The following is an 18903-nucleotide window of genomic DNA, read 5'->3' as shown; positions in this document are numbered from 1 at the left end:
CCTCTGCAGCACTAATAACCGGCTGCTTGCATAGGAGCAGAGCAACGCCCGAACAGGTCCATCTTGCGCACAGTGCAATGCTCGGCGTGCTCGGCAAGACCTTGCCGTCCTGTGCGAGCAATTCGAACGTTAACCGAACGCAGTATCCCCTCGTCGTCCTCTTCTTCCTCGAACACCACCTTCGTCTTTACAGGGCAGCAATGACCACGCTTGATCTTCTTCTCTTCTAGCTTCACGTGGTTGCCTTGAGTGGCGGCAGTCGATCTAGAGAAGCGGCATTTGTAGCGCTCAGTGAGCGTAGCATCGCTGTTACGGCCAGCTCGAATCCGAATCCAGAAGCCGTCAATGAATAACTCTAACTAATGCCACACCGCCGGCGACAGCTCGACCGGTTCAAGCAGTTGTTAAAGCCGCTCTCGCAGCTCAATAATATCCGGAGGTGTTGCTAACATTGTATGACCGGCAGTAACTGTATCCACAAGCCTTCTCTTCACGCGTCGACGCCGCCGGAAGTTGCGATCAGCAACGCCGTCGCGGCCATTGTCGTCGTCGCTCGTCTCGTCTACCACAACTTCCACGCCTTCAAGGAGCTCCGGATTGGCATTGTGTTGGACCGCGACTGGTAGGGGTGGATCCGGCGGCGGCGGCGGTGGTGCGGCGGTGCCATCAATGCCAGCCGCAGCCATGGCACTCACGAGAAGCGTGTTGATATCCATGGCGGTGTTGAGGGCGGTGGAGGGCGGCGACGGTCGGCGACGGTGAGGTGTAAGCAATAACGCGACGCGACGGGGAAGGTGAGAAGCCATAACATTGCCAAGCATCGACACCGGTGGTAATCCTCACCAAACGCGTGTTGCTAAAGTGCTAACCCTTCTTAGTGCACCCGCACCACCCGAGTTGTTATTATAGACAAATCCGGTGTGGGGCGGAGGAGCTGAGAAGACATGGCAGTGACCGTCAATCCAGAGATGAGATGATGAACAACGGGAATGCAATCTTTTGGACACAGCGGTGCGGGAGGGTTTCGACTACGGAAGGATTTTCTGACAAGAGTCGTCCTCATGAAGCCAATGGCGGGATGAATGAGTCGAAAATTGAATCTATCCAAAGCACCCATTGACATCGACAACCGCCGCGAACACGACCGCGGAAGAAGAAAGCAGACCAGACCACCCGCGCTCCGGATCGACTCCAGACGACTTCATCAACGTCGAGCAAACGAATGTCTTCGCCGGGCAGAACTGGTGCCGCCAGCACAGCGGTCATCCATCTTACCTTGCCGACACCACTTCTACCCACATCAGCAGCCGAAGGTAGGTCGTGGCAGACGGACAAGCAGACGCAGATGACCCGCATCTTTCGCGCCGAGCACCTTTCGACGTTAACAGACCGGAGAGGAGCAATCAAGATGTTGATGGAGTAGGAGGGATCCGGGTTGAACGTTGTAGAGGAGCTTTCCAGGAAGCACCATCTTCTGTGTCTGGTGCAGAGAGATGAGAGGATTTGTTTCCGTCGCTGCTGCTTGCCTGTCGTACTGGCCCATTGTCTTCAGCTCGGAACGACGAAGATGGATCGTGGAAATTGTCCCGCTTAAGGCAGACGTCATGAGCCGCGACGACAGCTCTCTTCGTCCTCGTTCACTTCTCGTCTGGTGCGGCCGCGGCATGGCGCAACAGCGTTGGAATGCGATGCTAGCTTGGATGTTGTGCGCTCCTTTAGCGACAATATCCGTTTCGCCGGTGATGCTCTTCCGATCCATGATGCTGCTCCAGTCCGTAATGCCCTTCCAGCCCGAAGGCATGAGAATTAGCGCTCCTACCAGGCGCTTACTTGAAATTGCAAAGATTGGAAATGAGAGCGTCAGATGCCACGAGGAGCAATGTTTTGCTAGGAATGGAATGGAGCGTCATGGAACGCCATGTCCTCAACGCAAATGCTTCGTGAATTAAAATGAATTAAGCTAGTTTTGAAAGCACCAATCTGAACCCGACAGACCCGAAATATGCAAGACATCTACAACAAACAGCATGCACTGTTCTCTCCCAGCGTCAACGCATTAACGCTGCAGCTCAAGCCCGACGTGCTAGCCAACTCTATCAGCACCAGGATCTCACACGGAAGCAAGCTTTCACTGTGAGCAGGACCACCACCACAACCTGATCCGGTCGTGTAGGTGTGGGCAAGACCAGGCGCGATGGGTGGATCTACGTGGATGAGAGTCAGTATGGTCGTGCTCGCTTGTGCTTGAGGGTGATAATACTTTTGTTGACATTCTGACCACCACCACCACCAATCGCTTTGCGGTCGGTAGGATCACACGGAGGATTGGGAAGCCGAGGATCGGTGCTGAACCGCCGTTGATGCTGGGCAGCGCTCAGCAAGTGGGTAGCGGACGGTGAATGGCATGAACGACCGGAACATGTATCGGTGGCGCCCACAAGAAGCGGCGCTGATGTTTCGTGCAGGAGGCCGGCTCGGCATGTTCGTATGGCCGGCGAAGTCGAGAGGCAAATGTCCTCGTTGGAGCCAGCGTGGTGTGGGCCCGCGTCGTGCAGAGACATCGTGGAGCCATCGCAATCGGGTCTGCCGCGGTCGGCGGACTTATCTTTCCAACTGCTCCACGGTGACTGTCGCATTGTGTAGTGCTGCGGATTAGGACGCTGGTACAGGCCAGTCCATCGATCACAAGGCTTGTTCACCGTCAAACCAGGCTGGCAGACAGATGCGGCAAACGAGATCAAAGAAGGGCGGACTTGGAGGAGAAGAGAGTAAATCGAGGCGATGAAAAGAGCATACGTCGCAGAGGAGATGGCGACGAGAGGTGCGGGAGGGATGACGGAGAGGGAGAGGCAAGATATAATGTTTCCCACACATTAGTGCCCCACCACCCGTCGTTGTATTGAAATTCCTCGCGAAGGCGAAGAGGTCGTGGAATGTGACATCAGCATGCTGTTAGCTCCAACATTCCTGAACGCGTGTTAATGCATATCGTTTAAGTCTCCTTCCGGCGGCGAATTGTGAAAGTTCAGATCTTCTAGCAAATTTGCGATACGGGCGGTTCACTACTGGGTCCTGTTGTACCGTACATCTCTTTCTCATCTTGATTAGGCAACCTGGTGAACCCTTCCCGACGCCATTCTTGAAATCGGACCATCCTCGACATTGCGTAAGTCGTTATCGTTTTGCCGTGGTCGCCTCGGCTCATTCTTGTTTGGCGTAGCTCTGCGGTCGACATCTACTCTCGCAGCAGACCTTTCGCGGTGTATGTGAGCTCGTGCGAGTCCTGAGCTGGGTGCGCACAGGCGGGTGATGAGTAGGAATCAACGCGCATCGTCGGTTCGATTCGATCGGTGGACGTCGTGATGTCGATGTATGCACTCGTCTTCCGTACCGGCCGGTCCGAAGCAGAAAGGGCTGAACAGGAGATAGCTTTTCCGTGTACCTGAGTCCATCCGGTCGGTCGGGTTGAACGACGATTGAAGCAGATCTGCACGTAGATCTGCACGCATCTCACAACAGGACGTATTCATGACTTTTGCGTATGCGAGCCTTCCCGCCATTCATTGGACCATACAAGCTTCACGGGACACACGCTTGCGACGGCTTGGACATGGAGGTTCCGGTAACAAGAGAGAAGAACAGTCATCATTGCGTATCTATTTTTAATTCATCAGTGCCAGCACCGAAGGAGTGGAAGACGAGGAAACCCTGGAGACCAGAGCAGTTGTCGGCGACGTGGCGGACCTTGTCCAACACCTGATCGATGAGCTCCTTGCCGACAGTGTAGTGTCCGCGAGCGTAGTTGTTGGACGCATCCTCCTCGCCAGTGATCATCAATTCCAGGTGGAAAAGGCTGCGGTAGGTGCCGGTGCGGACTTCATCGACGACGTTTGGCTCGAGATCGGCGTAGATGGTGCGCGGCACGTACGTTCCGTTGCCTGAGTGAAATGTCAGCAATCAGCATGTGTTCGAGGTGGTGGCATTGGATGATGCGCAATCGTACCAGTCTCTGAGAAGAAGGTGTCAGAACTTTGTACGGATAATCAACAAGCGACAAACAAAGAATGAAGTGGACGTACCGAAAGCGACGCCTCGAGCTCTCCGAGGAGCTGCAGGTCGCAGAGCTCCTAGATGTCCCAAGATGTTTAGCTGTGAATCCGAAAACAAGACTGAAATGATTGTACTGACTTGATCCCTCTTCCTCTCCTCCGCGCGTCGTTCCTCTCGTCGTTCCACGAACCGGGAGGTCGGACTACTTATGGCGGGAAAGGGAGAGCTGCCCGGACGGGGAGGTGGGAGAGCTACGCAACATAGAGGTCAGAAGGCGTGCGGGTAGTAAAGTATACCCATCGATCGTACAGAGTGTGTATCCGCCTGGTGCGACTAGGAACGAATGGTTAGTGTTGGGCATCAGTAGTAGCGTTTGGGATCGAAGACTTACTCCTCTCGCGAACCATGGTGCTACTGCTGCTGCTGGTGACCGAGGAAGACTTGGAGCCCTTGACGCTTAAGGAGGAAGAAGCGCTGGAAGCGGAAACGCTGGCGACGGAAGAGGCGCTGGACGCGGAGACGCTGGCCCTGGAGGAGGCGCTGGACTTGGATGCGCTGGCGACGGAGGATGCGCTGGAAGCGGACTGGCTGGCGACGGAAGAGAGGCTGGAAGCAGTGACGCTGGCGATGGAAGAGGCGGAGCTCACGCTGGCCCTGGAGGAGGCGCTGGACTTGGATGCGCTGGCGACGGAGGATACGCTGCAAGCGGAGACGCTGGCGACGGAAGAGAGGCTGGAAGCAGTGACGCTGGCGATGGAAGAGGCGGCGCTCAAGCTGGCCTTGGCCTCAGCGGAAGCGAGACCAATCTGGTTGGCGATCTTGTCGTAGATACCGCGGAACTGTCCGTAGACAGCGTTGGTTCCCTAAGCGTAGAAGTTACCGGCACTGCTGGTGCTGGTTTTGTTGCTGTTGTTGTTGTTGCTGCTGCTCTGTTGCTGCTGTTGGTAGGTGGTGTTGCTATTAGTGTGGAATACCGACAAGAGTGTTCGAAAGGTAAGTCCTCGCCATTGTCTCCTAGGTTACTGCACTGCCACACTTCTTGCCTCGTTAGTGGAAAGCAGAGAAGCAAGAGCAATGTATAGAAAGGAGATTTATGTATGCACAGTCCTGTCCTACGAATATTATAAAGCAACTAGACGGGCTGGACAGAATGCAGATCTATAGCACCAATCGAACGTCGACCTCGACGAAGTCGGAGAGAACTCTAGTTCTAAGGTAAGTAATCGCCGGACGCCGACGCAGGTGCAGATAACACTCAGGTAGGAGCGCACATCCTAAGCCGAGAGCGGACTAATGTCGAAGTTGCTCAACAGCAGCTTTTTAACGAGTAGCAAAGCCCCTTAGAGATTGCTTCCTGCACAGTTCTTGTCCGTCGAGCCTCCAGGGTCGCGATTTGGACGTACGATCCGTACATGTATCAAACTGCAATGTTGAATTTCCCGATTGTTGCGCCAGGTTATGGTTCGGGACACGTCAAAATGCCCAAGCTTCATAGGATCGGCATTATAATTAGGCGAGCGATCTGAGGTTTGCCGAGACCAGCGAAGATAATGTAAACCGGGAATCGAGAGATTGCGGACGAGATTCCCATCGCCGTGGCTTATAGAAAGTCCTCTCGCCGCACAACGCCACGTTCACCAACCGGCGGCCAGAGGTAGTCGAGATCCGCCCTAGTGCCAGATGAACAATTAATGACCTGGCGAGGGTGCTAGGAGGGTAGGAAGGAGAAATTTCTTGTTTTACTATTGTCGCAACCCGCGATCAATGACTCTGCGTCGAAAACTCGGTAGGATCCGCGAAGCCTTCGTATGTATGAATAAGTGCCCCTGTGGAAGCACAGGATGTGGGTCGCTAGCACCACGGTCGACTGACGACAAGTCTCGAAATCGTCTACTATGGAGGAGAGCCAGACGAAATTGGAGTTTCCCGGTGTTCCAGTGAGCTTGTCGAATTCGAGAAAGAAAGCGATGGAGAAGCTGATGTTTTTGAAAGGCAATCCTAAGGAGGATGGTAACCAGCGAAATAGTAGTTGTTAAGGACCTGAACGGGGGAAGCGAACATCAACCGTTGCAATCATGGTGCCGGAGCTAGTACTGAGGTGCTGAGACGAGGTAAGCTTGGCCCGGGTGGGTATGCTGTCTGCCCTCAGCTCAGTTCAAACATGTCGCCTGTAGAGAGCAGGATGCATTCAAGCTCGTATGGGCCATGAGACCGCTCAGTCTCGACGTTTAGGTGGAAGACGGACGTAGCATCCGCACTGGATGTGTTGCGAGGGACGTTAGGTGTCGCCGGTGTTGGTTGGGATCAGTCGGCAGTGCGGTGCGATGTCTGGCAGTCGTGGAGAGGCGGCTGACGACTGACGGCGACTCAGTGAGCCATCCTTCAACTCACTCTCCTACTTATCTACTGCACTCGATGCACCGCATGACGAGCGCTCGCAGACTCGGACAGCGCTCACAATGTCACTGCGCCGCCATTGTTCGCTTTAGGATGTAGACTGCGGCATTCCCGAGCTTCTCCGTAGAGCGTCGTCCTGAGAATTGAACGCTGTGATCTTCGAGAAGGGCATAAGCAGAGGTACGACTCGACTTCTGCTTTCTCAAATTAGATGACTTGGAGGTGTCGGCGATACAATTGTGTTCCTTCGCAGATCCGAAGCAAGTTCTTTTGCCTTCGTCTTGACCGACTCCTTGTCACCATCTTCCTGTTGCGATCGCCCCAAACGGTCCGGTCGGGTCGGCAGACGTTTGGTTCGGACAGATAACTGCATTCTCATCGCTAGGCTGGAAATTCGACGGCGAGCGCGAGGGCTGCACGTACCTCTCCTGTTGCTTGCGCTATGCGGTATCGGCTCTAGCACGCCGCTTCGGTCCGCAGAAACGTAGAGACAATTGCCGGCTTGAAGCTGTCGTGTCTCGGAGGTATCTCGTGCTTAAGCACTCCGAGCAAGTGATCGCAATACCGCTAGCAAGAGGCGACTTCCGCAGACTTAAGTAAAGTGGCGTGTTATTGCGGTTCGATAGTATCCGATGCAATGTTCTATTGCGGCTGTATTGTGCTCGAGGGTAGATCTAGGTAGCTTCTAGCAAACGATGCACTGCCCTGCGAGTTGCTCATGCTCGGAAGATACGTGGTACAGCAGGGTTTCCTGGGGTTCCAAAAGCTCCGAGTCCACTAATCTCTCTCACAGGCCGGTCAAGATCTGCTAAGCATCGGCCTCCCAGCTTGTGCTCGCACGCGTTTGCTGCCTCCAGCAGTAGCCAGGTACCGAAGGGCGAATGGATAAGAGAAACGTCCTGCTCGCCATGGTTGCCATCTATACACGTGGACTGGACGCCGGTGGTGGTGACTTCGAAGAGACTGAGGCGTGTATTCCTGCTCCTGGAATACGGTCCTGGAATCCAGGTACAAGTGATCTTAGCAGCGTCCTCGCGAAGTTTGTAGCTCCGAATAGCAGCGACAGAGCCGGAGGACGCTCAGCAGCATGCCAGGGACTCAGGGATGCGGAGAAATCGCTGTGGCGCGATCGGTCGATCCCATATTCGTATGCTCGCTGTTATTTAATTGATCAGGACGCAGTCTCGACCAGCTGGAGAGTTCCTTCAAGCGCAGCAGGATCTTGCGGTGTGCAATAGAAGCACGGACAAGTCCTGCGGCGTCGGATGTGGTCAAGTCGGAGAATCCAATCCTCCAAAGAATCAAAGAATAGCCCAGCCATGTGAGGGTCCACGGGCGGGTATGTATTCTACGCAGGCTAGTTCTAGGTCTACGCACAGGCATGCAGAAGCGTGCGAAACCGCACACGCACACGCACGCGCAGTTTCGCACGGACTACTTATCGCCACATTCAAGACTCCGTACCAGTAGGTTTGACATTGAAGCCGGACCCGACAATGGACCCGAGGCCTGCTATTCAAGCACTCGCATCCGATTTTGCCATCTGACGTTGACTTGGACAAACAGTCGTGTGATGCCTTGGAGCCTGAAAAGGATGCCTCAGGTTCCCATCGCTGTTGCAAATCCCGTGGTTTAGCCGAAGCTACCAACTGCGCCGTACGAACAGTTCAACTTTCTTTTCCGCCCGTTGCATACCATTCTCTCTATATACCTCGAGACCCAGTGCCTCTCCGCCGCGGCAAGTACGTCGTCCCACTTGCACGGGCGGCTAGAAGCAACTGACCTCCATCCAGTGAAGCGACGTCGCGCGCCAGAACTCATCGCGGCTGCACCTCCACCTCGCAAGAGTGCGCGCCTGGAAGCGTTGCATCGTGAGCAGCCAGCGCTGGCGCACGGCTGCGTCCAAGACGAGACCTATCATTCAAGCGAACACGTCCGCAGAGAAGTATGGTCGCCGCTCGCCGAGGAGAAGGCGTGGCTAACACCACCGCAGGAGGCTACGCAGCAACCCACGAAGCCAACCTCGAGAAAGCGATCGAGAGCTCCGAACGATTTAGTCGCGCCCAGTTCACCACATCGCAAAAGACGCCGAGCACGCGCGGAAGAAAGCACAGCATGCCCGGCCGATCGTAGCGAATTCAGCGAACATCCAATTTCACACTGGGCTGTCCATCACGAGTGGCCTCGGTGGTATTCTAAAAGAGGCGAGGATATGGAGCGCATATTTGCTCGGAAGAGATCGAGGTCGGCCGGGAACAGGAAACCGTCGGACACGGATTCTGCTGCTACACCAAGCTCGACCGATCGGGAGTCGCGGGGACAGAAGAGCGCCGAGTACAGGCAGCCGCAGTATGGGACTCTTCTTGCTACCAAAAACGTCTTCATGCGTGAGTCAGAACTGGACATTTCGCTCGGAAGCAAGCGAGTGTATGAACGTTTACTGCAACAGAAAGGAGAACTGCCTGGCGACTCCTTGTTTAGCAGCGACCGGTTCAAGGCATCGTGCAGAAACATTCAGGACCGGAACGAAGCCCGCGTGATCCAAGACATAGGCAGGCTGATCGTCCCGTCAGCAGAAGTCCTTACTACATATGGCGCCTCTCACCTACAGGTCCTCATCGAGAGCGTCAACGAAGGCTGGAACTCCTCTATACCTATCACCAAAACACGACCGCAGCCAGACTATGCAGTTGGCTTTCGTCGAGAGGCTTTTACACAAGATCGTCTCAACAGAATGCGCCCTATCGTTGGTGACCTTACTCAGGAACGGTCGTTCTTTATGGCCACCTGGTACATGTACTTTCCCTTTCTTACCTGCGAAGTGAAATGCGGCGCCGCGGCCCTCGACGTTGCAGACCGCCAGAATAGCCACAGCACGGCTATTGCGGTGCGCGCGGTGGTGGAGCTGTTCCGAGCAGTAAAACGCGAGAAGGAGCTGCACCGCGAGATTCTCGCGTTCTCCATCTCGCACGATCATCGAAATGTTCGCATCTATGGCCACTACGCCGAGGTTGGTGTAGGTGAGTCGGAAACGAAGTACTACCGCCATCCGATCCACGATTTCAGCTTTACTGCTGCCAATGGGAAGGAGAAGTGGACGGCGTACAATTTTACGCGGAATGTCTACCATGACTGGATGCCGACTCACTTCGCGCGCATCTGCTCGGCCATCGACCAGATCCCCGCTGACATCAGCTTTTCTGTGCATTCGGATTCCTGCTACTCGGAGCGATTATCGGCCTTATCGCAAGATCTCGAAGAACGCAGTATGAGTCAGTCCGACGCAGGCTCTGCTTCTGTCCAGGGTCAGGATAACGTACCATCAAGTTCCAACCGGGAACCTACCTCAGCTTCCGACACTACGGTCTCCGACAGACTATTTAAGAGGCCAAAAGGAAGAAGATCTGCTCGAGAACCCCGATGATAGTTGCACCTTGGATGACGTCGGCAGCAACAAGACAATCCCCAGATCCTATACCCCACGATTTTCCACGGACCAGACATTGCAGAGTCTTATCGACGTCTTACCAAAAGCCTGACTCGACCAACCCTGCTCCGATTGTATCCGGACCTTGAAGACGAGGATCTGAACAAGGACATTCATTGGCCGCGTTTCGAACGCTTAGCAAGTGCACAAGTGCATCCGCTGCTCTGGACGTCCTGGCCCTTGCGATGCTTGCGTCAGAACTCGCTAAGACACAACAGTCAATCCCGCAGTCGTTCTTGCACAGGACTCCCTTTTGAATATCCCGCCCAAATGCGTTGGACGTCATGCCCATGAAAAATTTCGCACACGCACACACAATTATCACACCTCCCGCCCGTCAATGCTCTCCAAAGATCCCTCCCGCCACAGACAGCCGCGCGCGCAGCCGCTTCTCTCAGCGATGGAGACTGCTAGGGCTGGTCGCCGGTGTCGTCTGGTCGCGGTGCTCCTTTGTGATCCTCGCGGCCTGGTACTGGTCCTCGGCGAGATCTTGCACGGCGTCCGTCAGCAGATCCTCGTCCAGATTGCGGAGTCGCGGCAGGGCGTCGTGCTCAGAGCTGGGCGGCATAGGTGATGGTTCGAGCGGACCCGCGGCTGCACGGAGACTCGCGGGGCGTACGCTTGCTCGAGCAAAGCAAGAGATTCGGCGTTCTGCTTGATCGCGGCCTCCCTGATCGCGGCCACTTGTTCTTCTTCTTCTTCTTCTTCTTCTTCCTCCTCGCTATTTTCTCCCTCGGCCAGATTGATGTTCTTCACTGCCCATCGCTGACCGACCTCCATCGCCAGAACCTCGACCTCTTCGGTCGTAGCCACGGATCCACCGCCACGTTCCTTCCTCCCCATATATCTTTCGATCGAGATCGTCCCGGCCCGAAATGCAACCTCTCGCACGTCGATCTCGCTCTCCAGATCCTGGACGTAGTGCAATTTTTCGAGAAGGGATAGGAAGCGCTTCGCATCTATAGCACCGATCGAAAGAGAACTCCTTGCACGTTTTGGCAAGAATCGCAGCTTCTTCGTCGTGCAGCTTGAGCGCGTACTTGGAGATCCGGGCGCCGTTCTTGCTGCGGGCGTGGAAATGATTTATGGTCCGCTCGGACCGACCGATCGTTGGTGGCAAAGTGGGTAGGCGAGAACGTCAGATGGGATCGGGTGTTGCCTCGTGGAGGGTTGCTGGTAGGAGGAGATTTAATGGAAGGACAAGATACTTATATCGACTCCCGTAACAGCACTTTTGCAAACTGGTACGAGTACTGCTGGGGTAGAAAGCACGCTGGACCAGAAAACATACTGGCGCAGGAAGCATGCAGTCCGCGTGCTCCACGACCACTACAATGTCTATATCATTCCGGCCCAACCCGCTCGCTCCCCTCCTCTGCTCGTATATTCCGAGATGCTCATCGGCCCCCTTCAAGTCCAACACCCAGGCCGCCCTCCACCGCTCGCTTGCGGACATCTGAGCTCGGCAGCAAGCGAACCAGCGCGTGCTGGCCTCGACGATGCAGCCGGCGCGCCAAAACTTGGATCCTTCTTGCTCCAGACTGACTCGCTCCACAGCGCCCACACCCGCACCCATGCGCACACCCTACTGCTACTACCTCCATCTCCACCGTCGAGAGACTCCGAAGCCGAAGCTACATCTGTTCCCCTTGCGGCTGCGTAGATTCGTCGAGGCGGATATGCACAGAAAGACGGATTAGCGGCAGCTAGGCTTGGGTACCGCCGGCGATGGCTCGACCCAGCGATCCATGAACGGCCTATCCTCCCGCTTGTCGTTGCCCGGATTCCTGTTTTGACTGCGCGAATTCGTTTCGATCGATGGAGCGGCAGGGCAAATTTCGCAGCATGGGTGCTATTGTCGTCTGTGCGGAAAGGTGTCGAGGGCAGCATGGAAGTTGCGGCGAGACATGTTCAAGCGCCATTAGCGTGCTGGAGATTGGCCGCCGAGACGACAGTGGAAGGTCTATCGAGATAGATGATGCGGAGGCCGTTGCTGATGCGAACCACGTGTCTGCAGGCATTGGCATTCCCTTAACCTGGATTACTCGTTCTTGTGCGACTGCGACTGCAACTGCTCGCTCGCACTGCCGACCTCGATCACGACGACGCACCTCCGAGGGCTACAGCCCAACACTGCAACGCTACCGGCTACGCTCTTACATCTGCTGCCGAAAGTCTTACCTACTGTACTGGGTCACGATGTTGAACTCGAAAATTCGAAAATTCTTCGCTCGAGATAGCACCGCAACTTCTCGCGGAGATTAACCTACTTTAACCCGGGTACTAAGACGCCGTAGGAGATGGCGGCGTAGGAAGAGGAGAACGGCAGTTGTAGGAATGAGCACAACTACGTCGAGCCGGACGAGTAGATTGACGGATTGCAGGATGTACGTATGGGATTTTGGGGAGGAATGAGGCAGCAAGAACAGATCGAGCAGACAAACTCCTCGTCAATGCTGACATCAACTGCTATTATCATCACGGGAAGAGAGACACGGGCCCGGTGGTACTTAGGCCGTCTGGCAAATCGCCCATTGCTTATGCAGTCGTTCGTCACGCCTATCATGGCGCAGGGTAGGTCGACAGCAGCGCTCCAAGGAAGCCCTCTACGGCTCCTGATAAGCCGGAGAATCTGGTTCATGCTTATAGGATCTTGCATTCGACAGAAGTCATTGCAATCACCATAAAGTAGTCTCTTCGACATTGCAGGCCGTACGCTAGACCTCAGCCAGGACCTTCACTATTTGGGATAAGGCATGTCTTTATTGCGTGGCCTGGAATATCCGTACTGGATGTTACGATGGAAATGCACGACAATAATGCTGCGCGCTTCCCGTTTAGCAACAGTTCTCTGCACCAGCAACAATTCCTGCTAGTTAACCGCCGCGGGGACGATTGGGTGCCGGAGTGGGGTGAGTTCTACCGGTTCTTCTCCCAGAGTCGTCACGCAGCCAGCTCCTCAAGAGTGTAGGCCATGTCTCTCCTCTCAGCCTTGTGCTTCGTCTTCCTGGTGCATTTCGCGACAAGATTTTCAAGTGCGTCGACCAGATTATCAGCCATCGTCGCTAGAGCATAAGCTGCCATGCGTGCAAAGACAGGCTGTCGGCAAGTCTTGATAGCCGTCTGTCTGCGTCGCGATGGTCGCCGGCGTGTGCTCGCGTGCGCTGGTGTCACCTTAGAATGAATCTGGGACGGCAATGTTCCACGTTTGCTCTCTTGTGTAGGACGCGGGAGACAAGCTTTAAGGACGGCAATGTTCCATGTCTGTCTTCCTTGTGTAGGAGAGGCCCGAAAAAGGTAGAGTGGTCTTCTAAGCGTTTATCTATTCCTCGATAGGGAAGCTCTGATGAACGTATGTAGTCTGACCGCGCCTCTTGTTATGTTTGCCGCGCTCGTCCTAGGAAGAACTGAAGCTGCTATTTTTATTGCAGGCTGTCGAGGTTGCCAGCAAGACATCATGTTGGAGCTCGCCGAGTCGAACACTCACCCGGCCTCCCAAACAAGTCCGCATCGACGTCGTCAACCCCAGGAAAGAGAAGGAGGCGGCAAGTCGTGCCCTATCGCAATAGCCGAGCCCAGCTGCGGCTGAAGAGCTATCGCATCATGCCGGATTCTAGATTCAGAACGCCGGACCACTTTGCCGGTCACTGTCTCTTACACTATCAGTCTTCTCTCCGAGCGCGACACTGATTCGGGAGCCCAAATCGGCAAGCTCGTCTTTCTTCGCACTGCTCAATATTGCATGGAATATGCCCAAGGCAGCATCCGATGTCCCGAAATGCCACCATCTCTTGCTTCTTGCTTAAGCACACCCACCTCCTCATCAGACAGCGCAGCGATGATGTGCTCGGCAGTGTTTGATCCCATAGCCTTGATACGTCTCCTGTGAGGAGAAAGGTGAGGTGGGAGATGTGTGAGAACTGAGCTCGCAGGAACGAGAATTCGGGCTGGTCAGCTCGAGACGGGCGATATGATCGTAGTCCGTCTTAGCAGCTTGACAACCAGTCCACCTACACAAGAGTGGTGTAACCAGGCAAGTTTGCGACCTTTTTTCTCCTATCCCAGCAAGATCCTGGGATACAGCCCGGTGGCGGCGCGTTGGTCAGTATGGTCTTGCACAAGCTTATCTATATCTCGCATCGAGAGAGCTGCTAGACGCTAGCTTTGTAAGAATACGGTGTGCTCGCGAGCGTCACGCAAGCACGAGCTACACTAATCGCAAATATAGACCAGGATTCATGATATGGGAGCCTCGAATTACAAGTCCCAGCTCTGCGCTCTGTAGTTTCGACAAACATCATCTTTCATTCCAAAACATTATGCATCCAAGTGCAAGCAGGAGGAGGGGATGGAGAAGAAGGGGCGAGACAGGCACACTTTGCTGGAGAAGACTTCGCGATCCGCCTGGTGGAATCAATGCTGTCAAATCTGACCGGGAAATGTCCAGATCTGACTGATTGCTAGTCAGATCGGACTGGCCGCCGAAATGGGCAAGTAAAGTCGGTGACTCCTGCTTGGACGCATCGGCGGAAACATCTGCTGCCTCGGTGCGGTCGCTTCTTGTGAATGCGTGCCACTGCCGTCGCGCAATAGCCTTAGGCGGTAAGTGCAACATGTCGAGATCGTGTCCATCTTTGGATCCAAAGATACACCGCAGGCTAATGACCTCGCCTCGACCAGCGCAGATAGCATGCGAAACGCTGCCTCCTTTTCGGTTACGCTTATTGCTTACCTCTGTTCCGCGAACTTTCTAGCACACTCGCACACAGCGATCTGAACTGCAGATAGAGATGGAGCGCATTTGCAGGAGAGAAGGTGGATCACCGAGTCGGAAAGCGGACTCATGACCACAAACCTCCTTTATGGACGCGCACCTGTCACAAATCGATACCAGCGACGACAACGACACCCACCAGCACGACATTACTCGGTACTCTGCAGGCATAAGGTCACCGAGGCGGATCTATGTCATCAGCTACTGTCCCACGAGAGGGATTGTCGACCGTAGTCTCGCCGCACAAGCCAAAGCTTCCGTAGATGCCGATCACATCCCACGACTGCAATGACCACGTCTGGACGACCCTCACCGTCAATGCGGCGCTCGAGACACCGGTCAACGGAGCCTCCAATGCATGCGCCGACCCACATATGAGCCGCCGCTGCTGTCACCACCACTAAGAGCAAAAGCACGAGCAAGAGCACGAGCAAGAGCACGAGCAAGGACGCACGGCGAAGGGCAGTGCTTAAGGCGGTGTCCGACGGGCAGAGCGATACGTTGCGTCGGCGAAAGAGAGAAAGAGACAGAGAGACTCGGGTAAATGCCAGCACAGCTCTACGACTGAGGCAATTGATTATCAACGCCTAGGCAATAGCGAAAATACACTCACTGCGCCAAGGCGGCGGATTTCGAACGCATGCTCCGTCTGGATTAGCAAATGTCCGACACTAGCTACTCTCCTCTAAACTGCTCGCTGTACACAGTACTAACCGATAGATACGTAGGTACGCGTCGACTTGTTCGAGGTTTGGAATGCTCCCGCTCCAGAAGATGGTGCGATTGAAAAAGCGCTGGCTAATCGATTGCGCAGTGCCACTCAATCGGGTTCATGATCGTCACCGCCTTCGTAGCGTATCGTCACCGCCCTCCAGCCCTGGAATGGCGCCTAGACTAGCAGTACGATGTGGGAACAACCCAGGGAGGGAACGGTCGTCTGTTCGTATGTCAGCAAGCGAAGAACAATGGGAGCTTGAAGAACTGTTACCTTGCATAAGCTCCAGCCGATGCGTTAGCTATCACTGTCATGATTGAAGATGTACGTCGTTCTACCTTCGGGTCGTCCTCGAGCAAACCGAGTTGTAGAAAGAGCGCGGGTAGTTGTGAAACCTCACGGTCCTCATCAATTCACCTCGGCGAAAAGGCCGATGCAATCTCCTCCAACTGCTTCTGCTCTGAAAGATAGGTTCTCTTGCATTCCGACGCGGCTTCAGAATATGCCGTAAACTGGCCGCGGGCAAATAACAACTGCTGTTCTCTCCTGCTTTTATATTCCTTCATCTGCCGGATATTGGCTTCTACCTTCTCCAGGTCACCTTTGAGCACCTCGACGCACAGGTTGTGCTGATCGTTGAGCGTTCTGATGCCCTTTGTATACTGCTCACGTTTCCGCTCAAGATCCTCCACCAACTGGTCACCGTCGGATGAAATGGCTTCGGGTTTCAAGATCCCTACGATCTCGAATTGTACCTCCTGGGCGGCGTACAGCGTTTCGTAGTCCGCCTTGAGCTCGGCGATATGAAGGTCCATTGCGCGTAGCGCAGTGGCTTTCATCATTTCGATACTGAGCTCACCCTCCTGCTTCAGATCCAAAGCGGTCGCATGCTTGGATTTCAGGTGCTGTACCAATCCGATAGGCGTGTGTGTGTATGTGTGAGCAGAAAGAGGATGAACGGTCTGCAACGCCTCCAGAGCGCCCTCCAGGACCCAATCTCTGGCCACCGATACCAGCTGTTGCGTATTTCCTCCTCTTGGCTCTGGCTCTCCGGCAGACTGTTGCGTATCCCCGCCGTCGTGTCCTGAGATCTTGGCGTACGCATCCACCACTCCGATGGCCTTGAGAAGTGCGGCAACTCTGGTGGCGGTGTCCTCTTTCTCAGTTCGCTGACGTTTGGGCTCGGGACCATCTGCGGTGCGGTCTGGCCGGGCAGTGCCGGAGGTGGAAGTGGTTGCCTTGGAAGGGGTCCACATGGTGGTGGTGGGAAACAAGCCTGGCGATGTTTGTGTATGCGCGGCTACGTATGTGGGGTGATGTTGAGGGTGATGTTGAGGGTGCGATAAGGACTGAGCATCTTGACGTGGTTGCTTCTTGCACGAGGACTGCCAAGCGCTCGGTGTTGACGTCACATGGCCGAAAGAGAGAGAGGTGAGCTGGGCGGGATAAACCTCGAGCTCCCAATCAATTTCTCCTCCACCACCGCCGCCGTAGTCATCCCCATCCCCATCACGACCGAATGTGTGTTCGAATCCTCCGCCATGTCCATCGTGCATATCGTCCACGTCGCTCTCGTCAGTCAAGTCGGGCTTATCTGCACCTCGCCCTGTCTCGATGGTAGACTTCTCTTCATTCAAATCGTTGCGTTGCTGTGTGCTCTGCTCATCCAGGGTTCTCTTCCCGCGGTCCGTTCTCTGCTCTTTCTCGGTGCTCTTCTCGTGCTCAGTGCTCTTCTCGTGTTCGGTGCTCTTCTCGTGCTCAGTGGTCTGCTCATGCTCGGTGGTTTGCTCCTCGTTGTGTTCGCGGCTCTTCGCCGCTGTTTTCCTTCCCTTCGGCAGGCCGTTCCTCTTTTCCCTCCGCGGTGCCTGTTTGTAACCGTCCGCCACCAACTTCGTAACCAAAGCGCTGTAGTGCGAGGGAGACCTTTCCTCTTTCTGCATACCCTGCACCAACGCTATTCCTATCTCCCTCCCGCACATTCCAGCAATGATCTTGGCTTGGTTGAGTGTTCTCTCAGAACGAGTCCCAAAAACTGCCCACACTTCTAGCGTCTGCATTCCCCAGACATTGCACAAGCAGCGCACGAGAGGCTCGCATCGACGAGCGTAGGTGATGGCGTTAGTCAGGGCGGCGTGAGCATCGGCGTACGTGGATTGGAATTCGGATGCCCATGTTGGTTGCTCGGTCACAGGCTGGGCCAGATAGGCGCTACACTATCTATCAAGGCCTGCTTTGTTCGTCGAGGCGGTGGTGAGGACGGACTTCGCAATCGATAGCATGGTCGGCGGCGCGTGTGGGGCTGCAGCATCGCCGTCGGGTGCTGGTTGCTGTCGCTGTCGCTGGCGACGTGCAGGCTCCGTGACATTGTGCGCCCCCGTTTGATCGTCATCGCTGTTGCTGAAATCGCGGTTGATTCTCGCCATGGATTGTTGCTAGAGGACATCGTAGGAAGATACCCAAATTAATGCGTCCCGGATGTTGCGATCATCATTTGTGCCTCAGGCAGGATAAGTTGACGACGGTCGTCAAGATTTGACGACAGAAGTTGTGCCTCAGGCAGGACAAGTTGACGGCGGCCGTTAATACTTGATGGCGGAAGTGGTGCCTCAGGCAAGACGAGCTGACGACGGTCGTCAAGTTTTGACGACCGTTGACGACCGTCGGAAGTTGGGTCATCAACTCTCGTCTACCACTATCCGAGATTAATATACACCAAACACCTTTCTTCGATGAGCCAAAGTGTCTTCACTCCACGTGACGGAGAGGAGTGGTCGGCTCATCATCGACCAACAACCTACGACTATGGAAATGCTGCTTCATCGACACGACATCCTCACCGCCGCCTAACCGCCGCAGCGCCGTCGACGCCACTCCCTTCCATGTCCGCTCCGCCGACGTCCGCTCTGTTCTCCGATAGGAGCATCACCACACCGCCAGCGCCATGTCAGAAAGCTTCGGTCCTGCTCGCGAAACACACCCGCCAAACTCGGCTTGCGACCACTGACCCATCTTCGCGGCCTTCGCCTGACCTGCTATCCTGACCTGCTACAATCCCCAACAGATTCGACTATGCAGGACCGTTCACCAACGAAGTCCGCGCCCCCAAAACGATTACACGACGCTTCCTCGCCATGGTCTCTAGGCGAGCTCGATCGGTCGCGCTCAACCGTGACGGAAGCTCCCGCTGGAAATCGAGGTGAAAGAAGAGAGAGGGCATTGATTGGGCTTGAAGGGCGGACAGTACAGCGGTGAAGACATGAAGGATACCATTGGAGTCATAGGGTTTGGAGGGATGGAGGGCGTACTGTCAGCTCCGTCGTGCTCAGACGGAGACCACCATTTTCCCATGCATTATCAAGAACACACTGGGAGTCACCATGGGGTTGAGAGGGATGCAGGGATCGGAAGACGTACTGCCTCCAGCACAATCAACGCCACGACGAAGACCAAAGCGAGTCATCGATAGCTCGCCGACTGATA

General features: G+C 55.0%; 2 protein-coding genes across 2 annotated transcripts; one reads left to right on the top strand and one right to left on the bottom strand.

Moving 5' to 3' along the window:
• Window positions 1-3645: 3645 nt before the first annotated feature.
• MYCGRDRAFT_51798 (uncharacterized protein) lies at window positions 3646-3942 on the bottom strand (the record flags this gene model as incomplete). Its single annotated transcript, XM_003846805.1, has 1 exon — window positions 3646-3942. A coding segment is annotated over one exon (297 nt), but the record flags the coding sequence as incomplete, so codon positions are not given.
• Window positions 3943-8599: 4657 nt separating this feature from the next.
• Window positions 8600-9871, top strand: MYCGRDRAFT_51796 (uncharacterized protein; the record flags this gene model as incomplete). Its single annotated transcript, XM_003846855.1, has 1 exon — window positions 8600-9871. A coding segment is annotated over one exon (1272 nt), but the record flags the coding sequence as incomplete, so codon positions are not given.
• Window positions 9872-18903: the final 9032 nt, after the last annotated feature.

This window comes from Zymoseptoria tritici, chromosome 21 (assembly GCF_000219625.1).
Source record: "Zymoseptoria tritici IPO323 chromosome 21, whole genome shotgun sequence".
In the NCBI taxonomy this organism is placed as follows: domain Eukaryota; kingdom Fungi; phylum Ascomycota; class Dothideomycetes; order Mycosphaerellales; family Mycosphaerellaceae; genus Zymoseptoria; species Zymoseptoria tritici.
The sequence above is the reverse complement of the archived record's forward strand: the minus strand, read 5'-3'. Positions and strand labels throughout refer to the sequence as shown.